At 37.2% G+C, this 27,776-nt stretch overlaps 1 protein-coding gene across 2 annotated transcripts; it reads left to right on the top strand.

Moving 5' to 3' along the window:
- Positions 1-22,918: 22,918 nt before the first annotated feature.
- On the top strand, positions 22,919-26,898 carry LOC148023203 (putative glutamine amidotransferase GAT1_2.1). Of its 2 annotated transcripts, none has more exons than XM_087696196.1 (6): positions 22,919-23,671; positions 24,077-24,426; positions 24,666-24,845; positions 25,061-25,282; positions 25,819-26,078; positions 26,195-26,437. In XM_087696196.1, exons 1-6 carry the CDS (start codon positions 23,533-23,535, stop codon positions 26,295-26,297), a joined length of 1,254 nt encoding a protein of 417 aa, XP_087552322.1. In that variant the 5' UTR covers positions 22,919-23,532; the 3' UTR covers positions 26,298-26,437. The 2 variants fall into 2 exon arrangements, with proteins under 2 accessions (XP_087552322.1, XP_087552321.1); XM_087696195.1 differs by having other exon boundaries at positions 22,921-23,671; positions 25,819-26,082; positions 26,195-26,898.
- Positions 26,899-27,776: the final 878 nt, after the last annotated feature.

A 27,776-nucleotide genomic window follows, 5' to 3' on the forward strand; every position in this document is an offset into this window, starting at 1 on the left:
AAACATCCACCACATCTGGTTTTCTCATTGACCATTTTTATGAAACACACTTAGCTACCATATATGCAAACCAAGTCACTATCATTGACAAAGACATGAAATTTATTATTAAGCTTCATTAGGGAAAGGGACCTCCGCTAGAGGGTTCTCATACACATGATGCAAGGTTTTGCCATGTATGCCATATATTGTAACAAACTAGAAAGCTAATAATTTTTGTATATTTTTTGGTAATGAGTATTTTTTTGTATATTTTGTGATGTGTGTGCATGGATATGTATCTCATGCATCTTTGTGTATTCAATTGCAATAGGTTTAAGTAAATTTTTGTGTTGTGTTACTTGAAATGTAGTAACAACCATTAACTCGTATTTGAGAAATTTGGATTTCCTTTAATGTGTGCATGTACCATACAAAGTAATACGTACATGCATTGACGGATTGAGGTTATGTCTTAGACATACAAACCACACATTAACCTAATCAATTTATGTTATCACATGCATGGTATATTTATTAGATATTCATGTATCACACATCCTCACACTTACATAGACCACCCATTTATTTAATAAATTTGGGTTTATTGAGACAAAGCAAAATTAGTTGTATTGACCAAGAAAAATATAGCATGCAAAAGCTTATGATAGTGATTGATAAAAGGGTGATTACAATGATGTGCACACAAAGATTTCTAATGTCTATTTGGTTTCTTTGATGGTGGAGAAGGGAGGCCTTCAAATGTGAGCATTTCTTTCTTTCTTTGCTTCGAATATGGCACACTTTTCCTTCAACTTTTCCTCCAAGAGAAGTGGGTCTAACACTTTAGTAAGCTCAACTAATGTAGCAATCACATGCATTGCTCCACCACATGCTTGATCCATAGGCATAGAAACTTTTGCCTCTAGGTTGAATGTTGCATGTATTATTTAGAGGGGTGAAAATCTAGTCAATGCTTGAATCTTCATAATTGTTATCTCCCCTCCTAATGAGCACTTCTTATGGAAGGCCACCACATCAGTGATAAGATTGCTGACCCTTCATCATTGAATTATTCTATTGGTCCACATGCCTAGATCCACCTTGCCTTGATGCAAGTTCATGTATATAAAGTATATTTTGAACTACATTGTCAAAACAATTACATGATGATTAATTGATGCGGAGTTATTTGAATATAATAAAACTTGACCATGGGGCGTGTCAGGTCTGCATGAGGCTCAAGGCCTTGTTGGCTATGAGAAAATACATCAGTCATAGAAACATGATAGTGCCCCGAGGAGTCCACCTATAAGAAATCATTTATATAATGTGCATTCAAAGGATATTAACAAATACCCTTTCTTTACATGCTATAAGGTCTTAAAATGAACCCTTTTACTTTAGTAAACTTACAGTTTTTTTCAAAGTTGTAATTTAAAGTTCCCTTTTATAAATATAATCCTATAAATTTTACTAAATAGAAAGTTGTTATTGAAAATGCTTTCAAAAATAAAAAAGTACTTTCAAAAATAGAGAAATACTTTTATCAATACAAAAGTGCTATCCAAAAAACAAAAGAGATTTCCAAAATACAAAAGTTTGTTCCAAATATAAAAGTGCTTTCTACAATACAAATGTGCTTTCAAAACAAAAAGAGTGCTTTAATATACTACAAAAATGCTTTGAACGGTAATAGGGACTAGGCAAGCGAAAATGATGTACTAGTAATGCAAATGAATAGACATGAAAAAGTTATTTTTGAAAACGAGAAACTACAATGTGAAGAAGGATAAAACTACTTTGAATATGGAAGGGTTTTTAGATTAAAAAGGAGAACATCACTAGATATGATCTAATATTTGAACTTTAATAATGTGCTTTTTGATATAGAGAAAAAAATTACATTCTAAAGAAGAGAACGTGAAATGCAGATAAGGACCCAACCAACATGAAGCCATTGAAAGAGAATAAAAATATGTGAAAATGATCACTACATGAGGATCATTCAGCAAGTGGACTAGATGTGTGACAACCGCATACCTCCCAATCCACTTACAATAAACGTCTTTTTTTTTTTGGAGATACATGCATCTCTATTGTCCAAAAAGCAAAAAAAAAAGTCTTTGATATAATTTGTGATAATGTGATTTAGTGGTACCTATCTTTGGCATGTCTCCAAGGAAAATACTCCATCATCTTGAAATTGTAATCGAGAACTTCCTGTGAACAAGTTTCTTTTGTGGACACCTAGATATTTTGCAACGTTTGCAATGCTAACTAGTTTCTTTACGCCATTGTCGTCACTATTAACTAAGGACAACCACATTGATATCTTCAAGAAAAGTTCATTCTTTATTCTAGGCCTTTTCACTTTTAACAATATCCTCTTGACTTTGGCCATGAATCCTTCATCATATTGCAATATTGGAGGCTTCAAACCCCTAAATTTAGGATGTTGCAAGAGATCCTTGAAAACGCCTTGTGTTGTTGGACCCAACAATTTACCACAAATGCACATATTCTCTTGTTCCTCCTTTCGTCATACCATGGTTGACAAATCCTATTCTTTTTTTTGACAGTGCTCCCACTGCCTTTGCAACCCAATAATTTTGTATGGCACCAATATCTTCTTTATTATTGCCATTGGAACAACTTACTTATGGATATGATGGAAGAGTCTGATCATGTATTGTGTCATCACAATGAGCTTCACCTTTAAGTAGTATCATGTAGCTAGTCAAAGATGTGAGAGGGGCTAAATATACATTGTGCTAGGGTTGAATCCTTGCAACACATGCATGGAAGATTCCACACACACACACACACACGCGCATGCATGCACACATGCGCGCGCGCGCACACACACACACACACACACACACACACAGAGGTAGTTTACATAAGAAAAATAACTTGGATATTCAATATTCCACTTTTCTAAATTTTTTCCTTCTTTTACAATCTTGAAATTAAACTCCACAAACCTTGAAAAGTGGTGTCAATGACACCAATTTTTTATACTACTAATGATGCTTTCACCCATGGGTAGTGCACCAAGTACAACACCCTTTAAGCTCACAGAGCATGACTTTGCATTAGCTATCTACTTTTTGACATTGGATGTACCCATAGAGGAGGAGAGAGATGAAGATTCGAGTCCAATCACTAATGCTATCAACTATAGGGGAGAAGAGCTAAGAGAAATATTGAATGGTGACATAGCAAGGAGTGGCTCTCATAATGCCATCTTCTTTAAAAGAGCCACTCCTTGACAAACCCAATCTTGCTTCCTTAATGGATATTGAGATAGATGGCGTATCTATCCAATGTATTGGATTACTTGGAGATGAAGGAAGAATAGCTATTTTTTATTCTCATCAAGGATTTGATTAATGACCTTATCAACTATGATTGCATGGATGCACATCTCCCAATGGTGGAGACCAAAAAGTATGATGGCACGATCTTGGATACAATGAGTGCTATCTTAGCTACCTAGGAGCATGTTGATATGGCCAAGGTGGATCACAACACACCTAAGACTAAGTTTGAAGCTTTATAGCATGATCTCCTTGGAACAAGACCCAAGGTCCCTATTTTAGGGGAATTCGTGGGTCCCTCAACTTATAAGGGTGCCTCATTGTCAAATGAGGAGACGAATCTATATGATGAGCTAGAAAAAGTAAGTTCTCTAACTTTCGCACATTTTCATGAGACAAAAGTTGACCTTGGGATGTGTCAAGTCTTGATGAGACTATGCCAATAAGGTTGTTGGTGATATCTTGGGTCAAAGTAAGACTTGTAAGACCCTAATTCAAAGTTTGGCATTTAGAGCCACTGGGAAGATGCAGAAATAAGCATATTATGCAAAATTGGGAGTACCACACCATTGAACCCCTTGCTAACGATGGACATGAAGAGAATAACTCTAGTGATGACGAGGAGGATACTAGTTCTCTAGCACATGCAGGGCACCCAGATGCATTGAGTGATGCCTTGTCTATTGGGGATAACTTTGTTGTGAATGTGGAGGAAAACCTAAATGGGGTAGCTTTTATCATTAAATGCATTTCTACCAAGAAGAAGCTAACTTGAACATGTTCTGATAATTGGAGCGATGTCCTCCCAACATGTTTGTTGGTGATCAATGAGCACTACTATGAATGAGTGCACAAATATGTTTGGCATAGTTGCTTGTGGACAAGTACCCCTATTCTCATGTATTCACACTTGGTCCATGCCATCAAGTTCCATATGGAGCCCATAGTTGGTGAGGTAAACATATACAAGTTGGATGAAGTGACAAAAGAAAATATTTATAATATCATGCATTTTAATATGTAAATTGACTTAGTGTATGAAAATGTCAAGACCTCCTTGCTCATAATTTCATGGCTATGGCAATTAATGTTCTAATTCTTGACATAGTTGCATTCATACTCATGTGACTGGAATTCCAAACGTATGAAAACACCTAGAGTAAATACATTTCATACTTGCTCCTTTCTAGGGCAAGAGAAATAATAGTTTTCTTGTTGGATTTTGAGAAATCACTTGTAGTTGCTAATTTATATATTTGAGTCTGTGGTCTAGAAAAGTTGAATGGTTGATATGTTAAAGATGATGAATCTTTTGCTATGAAACATGAATAGTTGTAGTTGATTTTTTAATGGGACGATCATATTAGGTTATCTAGCATATCTAATTGAATTAAGTATGTTAATTAGATTTCTTTCTCTTATATATAAGAGTAGATTCATTTACATAATCCTTAAAATTTTGAATAAGAACTTAAAGAGACATCTAAATCATACTCCAATCATGCTTTCATACCTGTTTGTGTATGGCGTATGGAGACATATGAAAAAACTTGAATGTGGATAGTTAACACAATAATAATATATATGTGGACAACAAAAACACAAGACTTTTGAAATTGGCACCAAGTTGCTTTATATTTTTGTATTGGTATGTTTACAATTTGTCATGCATTACTATATGGAGTAGGATATGACCCACAAGATCCACGATATAACGTATAACTTTATATCATTATAATGTATATAGTGCTTTAGGATTTACATTGAGTGTAATATTGTGGTATACAAAAAATTGAGAAGGGGTAACAAACGAGTGAATAATTATAGCATACAAGCTTGTAAGCATATGTAGATAGCATAACACAAAAGCAAGTGTAGGACATTTATTGACAATCTATTAGCAAGCTTTTTTGCATGATCCAAGTCTTGTTTGACCTCTAAACCAATCCACATAGGCCATCATCCGTCCTTTCCCTGATGCATATATGGCTCTTTTTTGGCCACCTCCATCTGCTTGACCTACCTGTCATCTTTTCGCTACCCGAAGGGTCAAATTACATAATCTTTGTAGGATTAGTGGATTTGAGCTACTCGTAAAGGAAACAATCCAACTTCTCCATCAAGAATTATTTGAACTTTCTTCCCTCCTATACAAGCAAGTACAATGATTCTTGAAATAACCAAGAAGGTCCCTTTGGGATTGCCATACACCTTCACAAGTGTATCATCAACAATCAAAGTGTTGGCCATGCTATAGGTAGGGTTGTGCTTCCAAAAGTCATCTAGTTATTTGAAGAAAATTGGCTTCTCCCCAAGATAGGGTATGCTTGCCATCTTGTAGAGCTCTTGCCCAAAAATCCCTCTGAAAAACATTCTACCAATCAGCATGCAGTGATCCAAGACATTCAAAGAATTTTCTTTTTGCACATTGACTTGCATAGCAGAGAAACCACTCAACATCATGTTGCACACAATAATTTTTTCCATTCTCTTTGATTTGTATCACATCCTCAAAATTAAAATAGGGTACTTGACTCTCGTCATCATAGGAATAACAGAGCACATTATTTAAGTTTAAGATTAGAGCTAACCTGAGGCGGTTGCCTATCAATATGTCTCTCTTCCTGCGATACTCACGCAGGGCACCGACACCTTTTGTTTCCTTATTCATGGTAGATAAACCACTCAACATCATGCCGCACACAATACTTTTTTCGATTCACTTTGATTTGTATCACATCCTCAAAATTAACACTGGACACTTGACTCTCGTCATCATAGGAATAACATAGCACATTATTTAAGTTTAAGATTAGAGTAGTACTTTTTTGGGTTGTGGCATCTCTATCATTGGCTATGTTGAAGTTTTTGCCTTTCCATGCTCATCACAATTGTGCATGCCTTGACAAAACCTTTGCCTTCTTTGCTTGACGAAACCTTTTCCTTCTTTTCTTGATGAAATCTTTGGATTCTTTGCTTGACAAAACCTTTGCCTTTCCATGCTCATCCGTAGTTGTGCATGCCCGCCCTTTGCTTGTTGATGAAACATTTGCCTTCTTTGGCATGCCAGCCAAGTTGCGTTTTCTATAGTGTGTGTGCTTTTGGCTTCTTCTTTTTTCTCATCTATAACAATGTGTAGTCTTCATCCATGTCTATGTCTAAACCTTCTTCTAATACAACATAATCCTCCTCTTTAACCTGCTCATCCTTTGCTATTTATTTGATGCTAGCTTCTTCTCCTTGCTCTATAGCATGTGTCTTAGGAGTTGGTTGTTGTTCTTCTTTGTCACATCTCTATATTTTTCCCTCAATCCCTCAAATGGTCCTTGTCTATTGTTCCTTGTCTCTCACCTATGTGTAGAGCAAGGACACCCTTCCCATGTCTGCTGAGCTAATTTAACAACTAAAATTTCTACGGGCTACCTGTTTCTTAGCACACAAGTTAACATAGGAAAATCATGACCAACAGCTTGTCTCGAGGTCGTGGTTGTTTCCTCTCTAAAATCTTTCTACTGTTTGTAGGAGAATGAGAAGTCCCGTGAAAACCACACATTTCAGATAGTTAGAATCCATTAATGAAAGCTATATATTAAATTTCCTTACTGATATGAATGTGCTTACTATTTTCCCTCGAGATTGTAGGAAACAATGCTTTTGCAATTTTAGGTATTTCTTGAGCATAACCGCAGTGCACATAGGTTCCTCTAGACACACACAAACTTGTAAAACATAACATGTGAAATTGTGTATACATGCAAGCATTACATCCTAGCAACATTTTTCATCTCTAGAATAAATCCGCACTCAAAACACATTTCACCCAAATGCGCATTTTGCTTGTAAGCATCTAAGACCTATGGGGTGGAAGCAGTGGTTAGCACTAGCCCTCTGTTCACTTGATCTACCATCGCCACTACAAACTTGAGGTGCTAAGCTACATCATCAACATTATCAGATGTCATTTCATATAATTCTTGCAAATAAAGACTGTAAAGAAATTATTATAATTAGTTATTGTAAAGAGAACACCATAAAACAACTACTTGCAATGTGAACTTCTTAAAGCACTTTACACATTTCGGAAAGTGCTTTTGAATCGCTTAAAGCACTTGCAAATGTGCTTTAATATTCAAAGTATATGTAAGTGGAAAAATCACTTTAAACATTTTGAAAAGTGTTTTTGGACCACTATAAATATTTGGAAAAACACTTTTTTAAGATTGAAATTAAGTTGAAGTAGAAATATCACATAAATAGTTTGAAAATATGTTTTCTCCCCGGTAACATTTCAAAAAGAACTTTAATATCCAAGGAAAATTTAAATAGTTCTAAAATGGTTTTTAATCATTGAAGACATTTCAAAAAGCACATTATGAGTCAAAGCACATCTAAGTAATATCTTGGACATAGAAAATCACTTTTGAGACAAGCAGAAGCACTGTTTCTGAATGAAAATCACTTTTGTCTCACAAAAAATTGATTCTCACAATTGAGAAGAGCCTTAACATGTGAAAATAACTTTAACCTATAAAAGCAATTTGCAACTTCTGAAAGCCCTTTCTTTACCCTAACATTTTTTGCATGTATTTAATATTCATTCTTATATTATAGAAAATACTTGTAATCTATACAAAAGCATTGTTGGGTTCTTGAAGTTACAAAACCAAAAAATAAAAAAGAACTATTAACAATGTACTTTTAATCTATACAAAAGATTGTTGGCTCCTCAAAGTTATAAAACCACAAATTTGTAACTAGTAACAAAATTGGAAAAGAACTATTTAAAAAATTACAATTATTAACAAAATAAAAATAACTATAATTATGTGTATCCAAAAGTGAATTTTAGAAAAAAGCAACAATTGTTACCTCGTAATGGGCAACCATTCTATTGTCTATAGATAGGGTTGACGGGTCTACACTGCAGACTCTTGTGCTTGTGGCTTAGAGCTCCTCGCTTGAATGCTACTCTGATACCATAAAAAGATGGGGGGGAAGATAGAGAGAGAGAGAGAGAGAGAGAGAGAGAGAGAGAGAGAGAGAGAGAGAGAGAGAGAGAGAGAGAGAGAGAGAGAGAGAGAGAGAGAGAGAGAGAGAGAGAGAGCTTGAACTCTTTTAAGACACAAACAAACAAAAAATGCACACAAGATAGGAAGATGAAAACCCTAGTCTTTATTATTATTATTATTATTATTATTATCCATTATATTAGTCCACCAAGAATAATGAGAGAGTACAACATACATAATATACAAGTGGCCCATAGTGTGGCTAACTAGAAAGATGACTAGATAGATATCCCATAACTCGGGTAGGTGGACCGAGCTATAAAGTATCACTAGAATTATATGTTGATACATGTACCAACTAGGTTAGTGATACAAATGCAAAAGCAATCATCTAGGTATGTGAGTGTTAGCTTGTGTTTTGACATCTCAACATCAATACATGTGCATACCACATAATGAGACATGTCGATAAGTCTTTGTCCAAAAGGAACATTAACATTTTTGCATGCAATAATGGCGATCTAGAACAACATTTTAGTCCATTATATGGGCTTCAATTGCTTTAATTCATGGTATAATGCATAATTAAATTCTTTTAACTCTAGATCAAAACACAACTTGCTAAAAACAAAGAAAGCATGCGAATCCACAAATTCCTGCTTAAACACATTCCTTGAAATTCACTCTAGGTCGTAAATATAAGAAAACATATAACTTCTTAGAATAAGACATTGATTTCTTCTTTGATTCCAATGTGCTTGGATGAGGGTGGATATGGGGTTGTGTATTATGGTCAACTACTTGATGGTGCATGCATAGCTGCGAGAAAACTATGATAACTTGTTGAGGTGAATAAATGTTGCCATGGAGAAAGCTATCATGGTTTTTTGCATAATTGAGTTGCTTCCATGGACAATGATAGTACCATGTAGGGGGGACAGGGGGGAGGTGCACAATTATGTTTCATAGGTGGAAGTGTGTAGCACATCCACCTCAATTCTCTTTCTAGTTTTGTATATCGTAGTGAGTAGCATGCAAGCCTTCAATACTCCAGCCACTTAGTGACACTCTATTGAGAGTGGATGAATGTCGCTATGTTAGCATACACAGGCTCCCATTATCTTTTTTTTCCCTAGCCAAGCTTCCATCAAGAAAAATCTACATACTCAAAGGGGCCCACAAGGTCCACTGAGGGGTCATTTACATAGTACCCATTTAGGTAGGAATCTATTGATTGACCCCTAACTCAAAACCTCTCTCTCTCTCTCTCTCTCTCTCTCTCTCTCTCTCTCTCTCTCTCTCTCTCTCTCTCTCTCTCTCTCTCTCTCTCTCTCTCTCTCTCTCTCTCTCTCTCTCTCTCTCTCTCTCTCTCTCTCTCTCTCTCTCTCTCAATGCAACCCTTTGACCCACCCATCTCCTCCCTTAATTTTAAGCTTGGGGTCCCCTTTGGGGGGATGGAGGGGGTGAATTCATTGGGACATTAAAGTGGTTGTCACCATGGTTGTATATTCCACTCACCCATAAAATGAAATTTGAACTTAAGGGAAAATTATCTTTTTTTTCTCTATATGTAATTAGTTTGAATTATGCCATTGATTCTCTCTCTCTCTCTACATGCAACTCAAATCACCCTACATATGCACAGTCAAGTTGAACAATGCACATAGAGGTAAGTATGTTTACCTAGATTATGTAAGATCACGACTTGGAAAGTGGGTGTAGCACCCTCAAAAATAGGGGTACTATGTTTATCACACGGAGATCCATCCTTTTTGTGAAATATTAAATATAATTTTTGTGAAATATCCTTTTTGTGAATAAATTTATACATTTTAAAATGTTTCCTGTATGAATTTACATATGTAAGAATATCTTTTTTTTAATTCATTTTTTTGAACTCACATGATACACATTTTTATACATAGTGACACCCCCTATCATACTTGGGATGTTGTAGATTGTCCAAAGAATTGCAAGGTGATCAACACCCAAGTGGATCTACAAAGATAAGTACAAAGTCAATCGATCCTTGGATAAGTACAAGGTACGATCTGTGGCAAAAGGATTGCACAAATACAAGGTTTGATTATGAAGATACTTTTGCTCCTATAGTTAAATTGACTACTATTCATACCATTCTAGTCCTCGCTACATAGCATGGGTGGACAATGGTGTAAATGGATGTCAAATCATCCTTCTTAAATGGATTTCTCAAGGAGGAAGTATATGTGGAACAATCACCTTGTTTTGAAGCTGCAGGTGTTGAAGACAAAGTTTGCAAACATCGCAAGGATAGAAATAAGCCCCACATGATTGGAAGGAGTGGATTGACAAGTACCTCGACAAGTACTTGATAAGTATTGGTCTCAAAAGAAGTATTTCTAATTCTAGTCTATATGTCTTTGAGGATAATGGTAGTCACATTCTCATTATAGAATATGTGGATGATCACAGTTCTTTAGGGGATCATGAAGAGAAAATTTCTCAAAAAAGATAGCTTTATGTAGTGAGTTCAAGATAATAGGTCTTGGATTTATGCACCTTTTGTTTAGGGATTGAAGTTTGGCAACAACTAGATAGGACCTTCATCTCTTTTTTAAAAATAGATGATGAGTTGCTTAAAGCGTAAGATAATAGTTACTCCATTTCAAGCCAACTGAAGCTTTCAAAAAGATATCTCCATTTGTTGACAATGAGCTTTTCACAAAACATGTGGGAAGCCTTCTTTACTTATTCAATACACACTAGACATTACTGAAGTAATAGGTGTTTTAAGCAAGTTCTCTAATTAGCAAAAAGAAAATCATTGGAGGTAAGTTTCCACCAAACTTCTTAGCAAGAGGTACAGAGGGGATAGAACCCCTCTCTCTAGGGGTGTAGGGGCACTACAAGGGGAGGCAGGGGGACTAAAAGCAAATTCGAGCAATTCACATCCACACCCCCCCAACCCAAATTGGAGGTAAGGAAAGAGTGCTCTCAAGTACATTGCAAGTACTTGGGAATAAGGCATCTCATATACTAGAGGTGGTGAGAGCACTTTGATTGGCTATTGTGACTTAGATTGGGTGTAGGAGAGATAAATGGCAAGAGATTGGTGACAAATTATCACTTCTCACTAGGATCTAGAGTCATCTCATGGATTAGGAAGAAGAAACCTATAGAATTTTAGTACAAAGTAGCATATTTTGCTATGTTAGGCCTTATAGTTAAGAAGGGTTTTGGCAAATATGGGAGCACTGTAGAAGAAGAAGCCTACAAAGTTGTTAGGTGACAATGTGAGTAGTTGCATGGCAATTGCAAGAAACCCTATGTTCCACATTTGTAGAAATCATATTGATGTTCAATATCACGTTTCCCACCAAAATCACGCTTCTTTTTTCGTGTGCATTCATTTGAATCATTGTTCTCTCCTCGTCACTTTGTTTCTTAGTTCTTAAAGTAGATTTTACTATGTCGTAAAATTTCTCACCAAAATCACGTCCGGTTCTTACCAGCAGTCCGCATTGGTCTCCCTTCGTCTCCTTTCACAAAATCTTGAGAAGGTGATCAACAATCAAAAGAGTTTCTACACAGAGGATCAATATCACTTACTTGCCGATTGAGCTATAGAGATATGGTCCTCCATGGACCTGAGATGAGATCATCTCGTTAGTTTTCAGCAGACCCAACTAGGTTGGGACATCCAAGCCGCATCTTTACTTCGACCCCTAAGACATCCATTCTGTAAGATTTTGTTTCAACTAAATCCAAGCTTTTTCTTCAATCTCTTCAATTTGATTCATAAGAAAATGGGTAAAAGAGTCCCATGGTGTTGATATAAATTAGTAGGGATAGATATACTAAGGATAATCCTTAAGCTAATAGAATAGAAAGTGAAAATTTTCACCTTGATCTTGGCACTTGAAAATAGAATATCTTCACTATACATTGTTGTAATATCAACTTTTTAGCAAGCACTAATGGATAAGACAAGGATAATATATTATAATTAGAAGAAATGAAGTACTTTGATTTCTGGGAGACAAAAATATTTACCTAGTAATAGATTAAAAACGTTTATTATTCAATTTTTAGTCTCTTAAAATATAAGTTGATACAAGAGTAAAAAAAAACTATTCACTGGTATGGTCGATACGACATGGAGAGGATAAGTTGATATGACGCGAGAGCAGCAAAGCCAAATTTTCGCAGGGTCATATTCACCCTGTATCGTGGAGCAGCTCATACGGCGCGACCGTGGCAAAGCATAATGTTTGGTACTATACTTCTCACTCTGTATCGTGGATGACTTGATATGGCACGAGAGTGGCACAACAAAATCTCCGTAGGGGTCCTTCTCGCTCTGTATCGTGAAGGAGTAAACATACGCATGCAAAGTACACCCCCTGTAATGACTTATTTTTTGTGAGACCTTAAATCCATCAAAAAATTCAAAAAAATTTCCATAAGGCTATAAGACTGAAAAAAATTTAGATTTTTTAAAAGATTTTTTTGAGCTCGTTTGCTATCTTAAAACTATTTTTAAGCAAAAAAGGGCCTAAAATGACCAAAAAATCACCCAAAAATAGCATATCATGATACATCGCGAAAATGAGGTGTTCGAGAGGACCCTATCACCCAAAAATAGCATATCATGATATGGCGCAAAAATGGGGTATTTGAGGGTCCTCGAACACCCCATTTTTGCGCCGTATCATGATATGCTATTTTTGGGTGATTTTTTTGTGATTTTTTTGGTCATTTTTAGGCCCTTTTTTGCTAAAAAATAGTTTTAAAATAGCAAAAGAGCTCAAAAAAATCTTTAAAAATTTCTAAAATTTTTTCAAAGCCTAATAACCTTATGGAAACTTTTTGGAATTTTTTTGATGGATTTAAGATCTCACAAAAAATAAGTCATTATAGGGGGATTGTACTTTGCATGCGCATGTTTACAATACGTTATCAACTCAAGTCTTACAATGTGTTTGCTGCGAAACAAGATCGTTTGGAGGCAAGTGCATATCCTTCGCCATGTAAACATGTTGCAGTTTGATAAACCACCCTTCATGCATAATTTTGAAAGAAATGATATGTCCCTTCCATGATGTTTAACATCCTCTCGTTTTTTTCTTTTCACCTTGTGAGAGTCCTTGCAAGAGGGCAGCATGGCAACCTAATCGTTTATACTAAAGATCTTTGGCTCCCAATTTTCATCAACTCTGTGGCTATAGACAGTGCAAGAGTTTACTAAACGAGAAGAGCGCCTTCTGGATGCCATACTTAAATTAAATTCACAGAGAAAGAAGCTCATCGAGAAAGATGAATGAACTAAAAAGTAGAGAAAGAAGCTCACTGAGAAAGGTGAATGAACTAAAAAGGAATATTAAGAAGACTAATGAAAATATATTGGGCGCCAAAAAGTTCTCGACTTTCAAAAAAATCATCATTAACTTCACAACAACTTTATTATGTCATTTGTTAGATTTTATAAGTAAATAAGGACTTCGGGACTACCAAAACATGTCAGACATTGGAGATTTTGGCTAAAAAGGAGGAGAGAATCAGGAAATTGACTCTACTATCTCCAAAAAAGAGGAGACAAGAATACCATATTCTTGCACACGTGGCAAACTCTCTTTGGCCCTTTTCTTAATCCCATGATTAACAAAAGTGTATTTTTTGAAGTGTTTTCGGCCCTAATGTAGCTAGACACAAATCATTGATTGCATTGGCACTTTGCAAGCTTAGCTACATATATATTTAGAGTCATTACAACACTAGATTCTTATTTGGAGTGCATATCATTGAAGGATTTTTTCCACCAAAGCTCTTGGAAAGAGGTGTGTGTGTGGAGGGGGGGGATCAAATTCAAGTAATTCTCATCCCAAAACCACACACTCCCCCCCCACCCCTTGACACATGCACCTCTCATGGACCTACCACAGGTATAGACTATGGCTAGTTTTGGTCTCATACTCAAAAAAGTATACATGTAACACTCTATTTAGTGTATTAGTTTGTGGCTCATTATACAAGATTTAGCCACACTTTTCTACGTATACAATGTTTCCTCTCGCATGTTTCTTGTGTGTTATTGAAGCTTCCTAAAATAAGCACACGACTGGGAAGCATCAATTATTTATTACAATCATATGCAATGTTCAAAGTTTTTTAATTCTCTATTCGTTACTTGCAAATTTCCTATACTCCACTACATTTGATTTTCTAATATTGGATGGAGGAAGTAACATTATTAAGAGAAGAGAAATCTTAGGAGAACTTGGTCAGTCATAACCCCCCAAATATGAGAAAATCTACATTTCCACAAAACAAGAAGAAATTGTAAATATTCATAGCAAGTGCATATTGTTACCAAAACTCCAACATTGAAGCACATATAAAGCAATTCTAAAGAAAACCTTTAAAATGGGTAGCTTTCACTATATATTCAATGTAAAAATGCTTGTGCAAGTATCATGGATGTCATGGAAAGGAATTATGAATCAAAACATAATAATACGAAGAGCAATGAAGGACTTGATATTTGTGTTAGAATTTGCCAATTCTATATGGGTAGTGCCCAATGTTTTAGTCTTTAGTTCTTAGAGTGAACACAACTAAAGTCATAAGTTGTGTCACCACTCTTAGAGTTAGAGTTAGAGTCAATTAACTCTAGTTGAGTTAGAGCTAGGTCTATGTTAGACCTATCTTGTACCTTTCATTCTCATTCTTTCAATTCAGCAAGTACACTCTACTCTTTTGCTTCAACACACTCTCATTGACTCTCTTTTCTATCCTCCATAGCTAGCTATCATTTTCCAATATTTGGTATCGAAGAGCAAGCTCTACCAACGGATTTAGTTTAGCCACCATCAGCCAATCCCACCCTGCCTAAGGTCTTGTTTGCTATCAACCAGCTCTTTGCCGCCCGAGAAAGAAAAGGACAAGTTGTTGTGATGTTTTCAGTCGACGCACAACGGGCATATAGCCATACATGCAGTCCCAACATACACAGTCCACATGTAGCCCAAGGAGCTACTATTTTGGAGGAGTTGATGCTATTTTCAATTCTACCCTTTATTTTCTCACCTTTTGCCCGTAACCGTTTGCTGGTAGCCATGCATGCAATTTTCTATAAACCCTAACAGGTGCAAAAACTCTAATTTAAGATTTAGGGATTTTTCAAAAATTTTACAATTTCCCATCCATTTTGGCCATCTCCTTCCAAATATCAACTCGTGATGCTCAAAATTTGGGGCTTTTGTTAATTTTTACTCTCAAAGATTAAATTGGCAATCAATTTGTAGAAATTTCACAATTTCTTTGACATTCTTGCCAAAAATTTTGGGGCTTTTGCTCGATTTGCAGTTCGACGTGTGAATCTTCATTAGAACACTGACATTGCACAATTTCATCAATTTCATCGACGTTTGTGCAAGAAATTTGGGGCTTCTTGTCCTAGAGGCTCCAACATGCATCATGAGGCAAATTCCAACTGTTGTTCGTTATTGACATGCACCTCAAGGTGAATTACTACAAAAATTCAAGCTATAAGGTGCAAATTTCTTCAATTTGAAAATTTAAGAAGAAATTTGGGGCTTTTGCTTGACATGTATTCCAAGGCAACAAACAAGCGATATAGCAGCATTCAATTGTTGTTATAGCTAGATGGAGATTTTTTTTTTGGAAAAATTCAATAAATTTTGGTAAGATCGACATTGAGTTGCTGTAATTTGTACTTTTGAGGGCATGCCTTACATGGTAGGTGTGGTACAGTAGCACATTGCTGTTATTTCTTGGCTGAGTGCTAATTTGGGTCAAATTGGATATACTTTGGCATTTGTGTGACAGTTTGGTACTTGTTGCATACCAAGGGGATTTTTGGTACTCTGAGGAGTACAATCTATACTTCAACAGAGAAGTATTTGGCTATAGATTTTCTCCATTTTTTTGACGGCATTGGCACATTAGGGAACTAATGACTAGATCAACATCCTTGGTGTCCTCACTCAGGAGGACAAACTTGATGGATCAAACTACCCATTGTGGAGTTCTATGGTTCACAACCTTCTTGTAGTGAAGGACTTGTGGGACTATGTTACAGGTGATTTGCAGTGACCAATAGGCCTTGCATATCAAATACCTCAACATAATGCTAGAGGATAGGCTGCTAGTGCTGCTAACCCTCCTTCCCCTCCTACCGAGGATTAGAGGAGATGGGACTCAAAAGATGCACATGCACTTTCTTTGATCACCTTGTCAGTGATAAGATCTATCATTTCACACATCCGGTCTTGTAAGGCCTCAAAATCAACATGGGATGTACTTAAGTGTATGTTTGCAGCGCATAATAACAAGGCTAGAATATCTTATCTCTGTAGAGAGTTGGCCAATGTGAACATGGATGAGGGTGATAGCATGACAAGTCACCTTACACATAAATTATTTGCGCGAGTAGCTACTCAATGTGGATGAAATCATTTAGGATGTTGAATTGGTAAACATCACACTAAATTCTCTTTCAGAGTCGTATCTTGGTTTCCATGCCTCTTTGATGTTGCCTTTGAGGAGGGGGCAAGAACCCCTTACATTTGTGGAGTTGGAAGGCCTCTTGTTTCAAGAGGAATAGATTCGAAAGAATGTTGCACTGCATTCAAGAGATGTGGCTATGCTTTCCAAGTTCAAAGACAAAGGAAATGTTAAGCAAAATGCAAAAACTCAACAAAAGGGTGATGTTGGACAGTCATCAAATAAGGTTGTCCAAGACATAGAAAAGTCTAAAAAGAAGGGAGAATGTCATTATTGCAAGAAGCCAGGTCACTATATTTGATGAATGCCACAAGAGATTAGCCAAAGAGAAGAAAAATGACTCTCATTTTTGGCTATCCAAGAGACATCAACCAGCAAATCTATTGATGGTGATGCTTCAGCCAACTTTGTGGAGGAGGACTATGCATTTTTTACTTGCAGTTATGATTCTTCAATGGCTGATTCAGCATTTAATGTTGTTGAAACATAGTAAACATGGTATTTTAATAGTGGAGCTTTAAAGAACATCACTTCTAGAAAGTTTTTGTTTTCCTCTTTGCATTCATCCCCTACTGAGAAGCATGTTACATATGTGAACAACAACAGCTATGATGTTTGTGGCATTGGGATAGTCAGTATTACTGCTACAAATGGTTCTAACTTCATGCTTCTAGATGTTTTGTTTGTGCATGGCATTACAAAGAACTTGTTGTCTATCTTTTCTTTTAACAAGCATGGCTTTCAGTTCATCTTTGAGGATGAAAAATGCATTATCAATGACATGGAGATGGATTGTGCACTCAAGTTGTATGGGACCTTATATAAGGGTTTGTTTTTGTTGGATACCTATGGTGCACAATCTCATGATGCTCTAGTAGTCACTACTCTATCGCTTGCTATGCAGAATGCGGAGCTATGGCATGCTTGCTATGGACATATGAGTTTTGGGAGTTTGATGACCCTCCAAAGGTATCATATGGTAGATGCATTGCCTCCAATGGAGACTCCACCTCCTCAAGCATGCAGCAAGGGATGTATTCTAGGCAAGATGCACAGATTTGCCTTCAAAAAGGATGGTGCAATGCATGCTCCCCGAAAATTGCAGCTTATTCACTCTTATGTTTGTGGTCCCTTGAGGGCACGTGCACTTGGAGGTCATCTTTACTTTGTTACATTTATTGATGACTACTCTCAATATACATGGGTGTATGGATTGAAAGAAAAATTTGATGTGTTTATGCGTTTTAAACATCTTATTGCAAAGCTTGAGGCAAAAACTAGCTTGAAAGTGTAGACACTTTCCATGGATAGAGGGGGAAAGTACATGTCTCGTGCTTTTGAGATATATTTGGCATTATGCATCAAGCCAATATTAGAATGACTCCTTAGCAAGAATGGTGTTGCTGAAATGAAGAATCACACTCTTATGGAGATGACTCATTGTATGCTCAAAAGCAAGAGGTTGCCTCATAAATTTTGGTTAGAAGGCTTTAGTGTGAATGGCTAGACAGACATAATACAACAAGTTGTTACACCTGAACAATAGGGTATTGATGATGGTTTGCCACAATTAGTGGAAGATGTAATACAACATGAAAGGGCTGTTGTAAATGCAACGAAAACAATCTTGAGATGGCTATAGGGGAGTAAAATGAATGCTCCTTTAGCTCAATGCACTAGAAGAGTTGCTAGACATGTAGCACATGATGCAGGGGGAGTCCATTTGGCTGATTTTATGGAAGTAGATGATTCTGATGAGCATGTATTTATGAGCTCATTGTTGGATGATGATGAGCCTACCTCCTTGGATGAAGCTCATTAGATGCAGGCCATGTAGGATGAGTTAGAATCTATTGCCACTAACTCTACATGGGATCTTGTGGACTTACCACTTGGCAAGAAGGCCATCGGCACAAAATGGGTTTTTAAACTCAAATGCAAGGTTGATGGTACCATTGACAAGTACAAAGCACGGTTGGTAGCAAAAGGCTATGCACAAAAGAAGGGCATAGATTATGAAGAGACTTTTGCTCCTACATCCTATATAAGTATGGTGAGATGTGTAATTTCTACGGCTACAAATTATGGTTGGAAGGTACATCAATTTGACATTAAGACAACATTCTTGAATGGGGATTTGCATGATGATGTTTATGTATCATAACCTCTGGGGTTTGTGGTGAAGAGGAAAGAGCATATGGTATGCAAGATAAACAAAGCTCTTTATGGTCTCAAACATGTTCCTCATGCATGGTACTCTAAAATTGATTCATATTTGACTAGTAAAGGGTTAAAAACAATCCAACTGCTCGCACTCTATACATTAAGAATGAAGGGGGGGACTTGTTGATTATCATTCTTTATGTAGATGACATGCTACTCACTAGACCTTCAAAAGCAAAAAATTGTAGATTTCAAGGCTGAACTAAAACATGCATTTGCTATGTGAGATATCGGCTGTCTACACTATTATTTGGGGATTCAATGCATCCAAAATTAGCATGGTATCATCATGTCACAATCACACTATGCGGATAAGCTATTACATAGGTTTAATATGCACGATTGCAAACCTATGTGCACTCTTATCGAGCTAGGCTTAAAGTTGTCTATGCATGATGGTGAAGAGATGTCTGATGTTGCAATTAATAGCCAGGCTATTGTTGGCTGCCTTATTTATCTTTGCAACACATGCCATGGCATTTAGTATGCAGTATCTCAAGTGAATAGGTATGTGCATAGCCCACGGACTATACATTGGTAAGCTGTTAAGTGGATCTTCAAATACTTGCAAGGTACTTAGTCACATGCATTATTATTTCCTAGGGGGAGACTTGCAATTATAGGCTTATAGTGATTCAGATTGGGCTGGTGATGCAAACACTAGGCAGTCTACTATCTTTCTTTTTGGGCTATTCATGCATTTCATCACTAAGCAAGAAACAACCTATAGTTGCTATCTCAACTTGTGAGGTTGAGTACAGGGAAGCCTTCATGACAACAGTGGAATGTGTATGGTTGCGCAGATTGTTGGTTGATCTACATTTACGATTGGAGGGTCCTATACCCATTCTTTCTAACAGTTAGAGTGCTATTGCAATGTCATGAAATCTTGTGTTTCATGCTCACATGAAACATATTGAGGTGCATTACCATTATGTCACAAAGAGAGATGCTATGTAGGAGAGATCAACTTGATGTATGTTCCTACACAGGAAAATGTTGTAGACATTTTCACCAAGGCACTACTTTGTGAGAATCGCAAGTCCTTAAACTTGCTACCCTTTGGTGATTGATCATCCCTTTTCAGTTCTTAATGTGAACACAACTAGAGTTATAAGTTGTGTCACCACTCTTAGAGTTATAGTTAGAGTTAGTTAACTCTAGTTGAGTTAAACTTAGGACTATCATCTTAGACCTATCTTGTACCTTTCATTCTCATTCTTTCAATTCAACAAGTACACTCTACTCTTTTGCTTCAGTACACTCTCATTGTCTCTCTTTTCTCTCCTCCATAGTTGGCTGTCATTTTCCAACAACTTGTTGAAGAATTACCAAGGTCATAAAATCTAACAGGTCCCAAGATAGTCAAGATTAAAAAACTACCCCTATTAGTGTATGTTCCAGCCTCAATAAGAAAACTATGTGTGTATACATTTGAGGTAGTTTTAGTAGTGTACAAATGTATCCACTATGCATACATAGGTCATGTAAATTTATTTATTTTTCATTTAACTTGATTGGATATACTTGGAGAAAGTGATTGCCTTGGATGACATGCTTGCTTTTAGACTAGAGAAGGCTAAGTTTGGTTACAACCACTCACAATGAATAATTAGCTTGAGTGTCTTTCCAACATAATAGAATGAAAGAAGTATCGATGTGTAATTGGTTATTTCCCTCCCTCCCTGCCCCCCCCCCTCTCTCTCTCTCTCTCTATCTATATATATATATATATATATATATATATATCGATGTGTAATTGGTTATTTCCCTCCCTCCCTGCCCCCTCTCTCTCTCTCTCTCTCTCTCTCTCTCTCTATATATATATATATATATATATATATATATATATATATATATATATATATATATATAATGTGTGTGTGCATGTGCACTTGCACGTGTGCACATGCATGTATGCATGTGTGTGTGTGGTATGCAAATTGGTGAATGTCTCTATGCTTCTTACAACACCCTTAGGAACTTGGTTTGAAAAAGAAGCCTTGGTTGTGGGGGAGTGTTTATTCCATGTATTCACCTAATCTATTTAGCTACCTAAGTTGCACAATGTGTTCATGAAACCTAGCATGTTTACTTTTGAGGGGATTTAATTACCATAAAGCACTTAATGAATTGTGGGGCTTTACCTAAAGTTGTCAAATTAGCTTGATTTGCAGGGGGAATTAATATATAATGCCAAGATTCAACTCCATCCACTTACAATATTTTTTTCATCTCTCTCTTACCCCTCTCTCTCATACATGTGAAATTGTGTGCGCCTACACTTGCCTATGAGTGACACTTTATTTTCTTTTTCTTTTTTTCTTTTGGGAGCGAGGGAGGGGTTTTGTTGGGTGGGGGAACCGTAAATTCACCTGAGCTATTTTTTAATAGGAATGGGAAGGGGGGCACAATGTGCATAAAGGTTCCCTAACATGTTCTATGGTGCAATATTTAGTTGTTTACCTAAGGATACTTATCGTAGTTATTGGTTGATAATGGGGGACTATTGATCCAAACTTTGCTTGAGCTAGTTGCACAATATGTTTATTTATTTGTATCTAAATCCTCCATGTGCATGCATTTATCCGTACTTTGGAGCTTGATAAGCCTATATGTGTGTTTGTTGATATGGATGTTCTGTTGATATTTTATGCCATTGTTGACCAAAAAGATATTTTGAGAACAAATACAAAACTGTCCGACTTGAAAAGGTGAAGGTACTTTGCTATGGCTGTGAATGATGCTTGGCAAAAGGATAATGAAAATGACCTTAATCTATCCATTTTAAAACCTCATGTAAAGAAAGTTAAGGTCGAGTGCTTTCTAACTCGACAATTGACTTATTAGCTATAACAAAATTTCAAAGTTAGAATCACTTTGAATAGTCTACTTGGCATTAAACATTGGTGTTTTAGTGTACACTAGGTTGAGGAACAATCTAAGGTCCTTATGTCCATCCATTAGGTTAGTCATTCACATGTTGTGAATTTTGTCGGGCCCACCACATAAGTGCACAACAATGAAGATCAAGCCTAGGAGGTAGAATGAGTTCTTGCACATGTGGATGGCATTAAGCTAAACTTCAATTTGGCGGGACCGTTGGCTTGATGCTAGACTAATGTTCGCGAAGAATTGAGGGTTAATATAAAATCAAGTGCAAGAGTTTGGGAGACATATATACATATATATATATATGTGTGTGTGTGTGTGTGTGTGTGTATATATATATATATATATATGTATATATGTATATATATATATGTATATATGTATATATATATATGTGAGCTAAAGGTTTTTGTGTGCGCTACCAAAAACAAATGTTTTATGTGATCACTTGCTAGACACTTGGAGGTTGTTTTAGGACGGAATATTCGTCCGGTGGGTCGAGTATCTTCCCCCACTTATATTAATTAATAAATAAATATTCGAGTGACGTTGAGACATGAGTCGACGTGAGCCGTGATGACTTGATGCTCTCCACTATTTTAATTGAGATGGGCTGACGTGTCCTCCGGAAATGGTCAACTGTCCAATCGGCATGCGGCCACGTCGGCAGCTATCTATCTGCCAGATGGCGCCCGCTCATTGGCTGCCGCCACCACCAGATTTTTCTTTTTTTTCATGCCCGCCAACTGTAAATCACGTTTTTTCCCTTGAATTTTAGAGTTAACAAAATACCGCAGCGAAGCGGCTTTGCAACATCGTTTTCTCGACCCCTTTTTTTATTTATTTATAATTTTCACACTTAAAATATCGCATGGTACACTTCGCATCCATCCGTTTCAGTAATCACGTGTTTTTTTAAAAAAATATTTTTTAAAAAACCTTTTTAATAAACTTTTATTTATGTATTTTCAACATGCAGGAGTGATGGGTTGATGGGCGGTTATCTGTGCGCTGTGATAATTTCTTCGAATTCTCTTTGTTGTGGCTCTCCTTTTGTCTGATAATTAAAAAACCCGCCTTCGATTCGCGGTTCCCATCGGATAACAACCAGTGGGTTTATTAACATTCCCAGGTTCATTTTATGTAATTTTATCAGATTATCAATCCTAAGATAGGATAGACAGTTTACATTAGATTAGGTCTCTTTGTCAGATGCATTATCAGATCGCTTCTCAGATGCAGTACACCCATTAGATCTGTTTGTCGCATGTACCACCATTAGATAGAGTATCTCACACATCTCAGAGGCTTTTGTTCGATGAGCCACCATTAGATTGAGTATCCTCATCAATCAGATGCTTAATCTGGTATTGGCTTTTACTGCTCTGCTTCAGCTTTGTAGGTTTCATCAGTACACATACAGGCACGTCCCATTATTCCTTTTCGTCTAATGTTCTGATCAGTACATTAGACTCAAAAACATCTGCTCCCACCATTCGTCTAGTGGTATCCTGAGGTATCCCAGGGAGGAACTTCGAGGAATCTGCGCAGCCGGATTCGTGTAGCATAGGCCATTCGTGTAGCATAGGCCATTCATTATGGCAGCTGGTGGTCATCATCAGTACTCTCAGGCTGCTCCTTTGGATCAAACTGCAGCCCAACTTGCTTCTGTGCTCCCAAGGGTGCTCATCGTCTCCCGGAGGTCGGTGCGCAAGAATAAGTTTGTCGACTTCGTCGGTGAGTACATCAATCCAGATCTAGAACAATATGCCCCCTGGATGCTTTGCAATTCTATATTCTGTTTACTGATTACTTACATATGCACTCCAATTTGCATTTCCATATGCTGTTTTGTTTACACCTACACACGCATTTGCAAACATGAGCTGTTTAATTAGCCTAAATTGTCCAGAAGTATGTGCATCAACTCTTCAGCGACGTGTTCTGGCGACAGACAATGCAAGAAAGATTGTTTAATAGCCCGTGTCATAACTTACTGGGTTCTCAGTGGACAATGTAGGCTCTTCCCTGCATCTCTTGGTTTCCTGATCATTGAGCACAGCAGGCAAAGATATTGATAATGTATGAAGAAGAATATTGAAGGTATGCTTGTTTGTTTAACATTCCAGCTCTTCCTTGCAGGGGAATATCACCTGGATTTGGTCCTGAAGTATGGTGCTGTTCCTATCATGGTGCCTCGTGTGAGTGGATTACATCTTGTACTCGACAGCTTCGAGCCCATCCATGGGGTCCTGTTATGTGAAGGAGAGGACCTTGACCCATCTTTGTATGAGAGTGATTCTCCGGCTCTGACTATAGAAGAGATTGAAGAAGTCAGAAAGCTCCACAGTAGTGACACATCTATAGACAAGGACAAGGATTCGATTGAGCTGCAACTGGCAAGGCGGTGTCTTGAACGGAACATCCCTTATCTTGGGATATGCAGAGGCTCACAAGTTTTAAATGTTGCTTGTGGTGGAACACTGTATCAGGTATCTGTGGATGCTTCTTTCCATGGAGTTTGACATGCTCTGAGCCTGTACTTTCAGTGTGCTAGTAATTCGTTGCATTGATGTTGTTCATGAAGTAGGGGTCTATTATATGGTGTCTCATAAGATCAATAGCTCCCAGCAGTGCAGCTATTCCTGTGACCGGTGAATGGTTATTGACGGAAAGTGAATAGGCAAGAGATTTGTGATCCCTTGTATTGAGTTTGCCTGGTTTTCTGAAGGATGTGGAAAAGGAGCTTGCTCGAAAGGGAGGGGTTGAAGTTAAGCACATAAACTATGAAGATTATGATGGACATAGGCACCCCATTGCTGTTGTTGAAGGCACTCCACTGCATGAGTGGTTCAAATCATCGTTAGAAGGGAGCAACCTGCAGTTGAATGTCAACAGTTATCACCACCAGGTACAGATTTAGTTCATTTTTTCCTCAATGCATTTATATTGTTTTTGTTGATACTTATTATTATCATGAGGCTACATGTTTGTGCATGGTCTAAACTTTTACCTGATCTTGTTGATACTTATTATCTTGAGGCTACATCTGTATTCATAGTCTAAATTTTTGCTGGCCGCTGATACTCGAAGGACCTAAGGAATTCTATTTGCTTTCCATTTCAGGGGGTAAAGAGATTAGCAGCAAGATTTAAGCCAATGGCTTTCTCTCCCTGTGGCCTTGTCGAGGCCTTTTATGATCCAGATGCTTACAAGCCTGGAGAGGGCAAGTTCATTGTGGGGTTGCAATTTCATCCGGAACGCATGAGGCATGAGCAAGACGATGGTGGTCCCCACTTGGCTTCAGAGACCGTGTTTGATTACCCGGGATGCCCACGGGCCTATCAGGTCTGTTTATATTCACTCTCCATACTGTTCTTTTTGGTTTTTGTATGGTTAGGCATGGAACTGCATCAATTAGTTGACTTGTAAACATTAACCTGTGCAACAAAGTTCACATTCAAGCACTCTGCCAAAAGAGCCTGACCCTAACTTGTAGTCAGCAGCACAGAAAGGAAAGCTTACTGTGATATATGATGAACACAGGAAGTCTGAAAATGACTGAGTCCTAGTTCACACAGCACTGGACATTCACAGCAAACCATCTAGAACTTAATAATGATTGAGACCATTCTTCCTGACAAAAGTATCTATCTCTGACAAAAGTATCAAACCTTTTAGTTCAGCCACCTTACCAACTTGGAGCAACCTCAGATAATCTCTCATTTCAGCTTTAATATGTTCCCTGACTTACACTTTAACATCTTATAGTGGAACTTGTTGCTTGGTCTATGCATAAGGTTCTTCTCTTATGTTTCATTAGTCCATATAATCCTGCTGTTTCAATGATGGATGTTTCTTTGTGACAATTTATCATAATGCAGGAATTCGCCAAAGCAGTTATTGCCTACCAGAAGAAGTTGCTGAGCTCAAAACCAGAGAGGGAAAGAGCAAAGCTTGATGGTGCCATGGAGAAGCAACGATCGAAGATCGTGCAGAGCTTCTGTATTGCTAAGAATATCTACAATGAGCAGCTCAATATTCGACGGAATAGGAGTGTTCATGATGGAATGCAGGCACTTAGAGCTCTAGAGAGGTTCCAGTCAAGCGATAGAAAATACCTCGAAGTTGGAGCAAATTTTCTGCAGGTTCACCGTTGCATTTCTGTGTTTTTTGTTTGATGTAAGAAAATGAATGTGTATTGCTTTTGGATTATCAATAGGTTGGTTTAACAGCCTGCTGCATTGTCATTTTATGCAGTCAACCAAGGCACTACTCAACACACAGCAAGAAAAGAGGCTTAAGCAAGTGGGAGCGACTGTGCGGAACTCATCCACTTTTTTTGAGAGGCTTAGCCTTTTGAAAGACAGAGAAGTGAAAGCCAAGATGCTGTTAGAAAGGTTGGGGACACATGAGCTGCATGACCTCCATGATTTCTACAAAATGATGGTTGAAGCTACTGCACAAATCCTGGAAAGCAGGAAGTTCACAGTCACTGCAGGAACCCTCTGAACTATATAGATGTATATGGGTCTCAAGTCTACAATATTGCGTGTTTACCACTTTAATATAGGTCTTTAAGCTCACAAGACCTTAAGGAGCTTCAGAAGTACCATGCATTACAAAATTCATGTGTAAGCCAGGAGGCTGTCAGAAAGGCTGGGGACACATGAGCTGCATGATCTTCCATGAGTTCTACAAGTTGACGGTTGAAGCTATGGGAAGCAGGAAGATTATAGATTATACTATAGGAACTCTCTGAAGTAAATAGGTCCCAAGTTTACATTATTTTGTGTATACAGCTTTATGGGTCTTTTAAGTTCACAAGATTCTTATTCAGCTTCAGAATAACAATGCATTGTAAAATTCATCTGTACAGTCCAAGAATATAAGGTGATTACACCCCTGATTTTATAGTGCCACTCTTTTGTATAGGTTAAGGATTTATAAGGGGATTACCTCTCTCATTTTTATCTCATTGGACTGTCTATGTGTGTGTGTGTGTGTGTGTGTGTGTGAATGTGTTAATTGATTAATACATGACATATAATTTAGGTTGATTGATGCATTAAAGGTGATTGAGTACAATTAGTTGACGTCATTAATCTCCATCAAGCATACACCAAGTATAACCATGCACTTGAATATTGATACTTAATTATTAAATAATCATTAATTTGAATTTAAAATCTACTTATTACTTATGAAATTTAATAATAATAATAATAATAATAATAATAATAATAATAATACTTAATAAATTAGTTGTAACGTTAGTTAGATAGATAGAGAGAGAGAAAGAGGATTACAAATTAGCTAATTGGAGAGAGAGAGAGAGAGAGAGAGAGAGAGAGAGAGAGAGAGAGAGATGTGTGTGTGTGTGTGTGTGGAGAGAGGGCGATCAATTAGCCACATAATAGAAGGTAGATGTGAGGAGATGATGATGGTAGCAACATTGTCAAATAGGTAGACTATCCCCGACATGGGAATCCACATACCTATGCCACACATACTTCTACTTTTAATTAATGTCTTTATAGTGGACTATAGCCTCCTCTAGCTCTATAGTCAATGAAATGCAAGTACAACTCTTGGGAGAGACTAGAAATTGTTGGTTCGCTTGATGAGCACAAAGTGATTTAGTCAATGAAATGCAAGGACAAATCCACTCATTGAGAAGGGATTGGGAGAGACTAGCGAATCGTGGGTTCACTTGAGAAGGACATGGTGATTTCCTTGTGGAAACCTCCATACTCGGGAGTCCCAAAGTGCCATGATATAGCTAGGCAAGTGCAAAGCACTGGAAAACCATTGTCGTATTTTGATACACGAAAAAAACCCA

Source organism: Lygodium microphyllum, chromosome 16 (genome assembly GCF_053477565.2).
Source record: "Lygodium microphyllum isolate KBCC chromosome 16, Lygodium_microphyllum_v1.1.10, whole genome shotgun sequence".
NCBI lineage: Eukaryota > Viridiplantae > Streptophyta > Polypodiopsida > Schizaeales > Lygodiaceae > Lygodium > Lygodium microphyllum.

Coding starts and splice junctions, on each gene's coding strand:
- LOC148023203 (XM_087696195.1), top strand. CDS start 23,533: ATGGCAGCTGGTGGTCATCATCAGTACTCTCAGGCTGCTCCTTTGGAT. Junction 24,846..25,060: donor TCAACAGTTATCACCACCAG/GTACAGATTTAG, acceptor TTTCCATTTCAG/GGGGTAAAGAGATTAGCAGC. Junction 26,083..26,194: donor TTGGAGCAAATTTTCTGCAG/GTTCACCGTTGC, acceptor CATTTTATGCAG/TCAACCAAGGCACTACTCAA.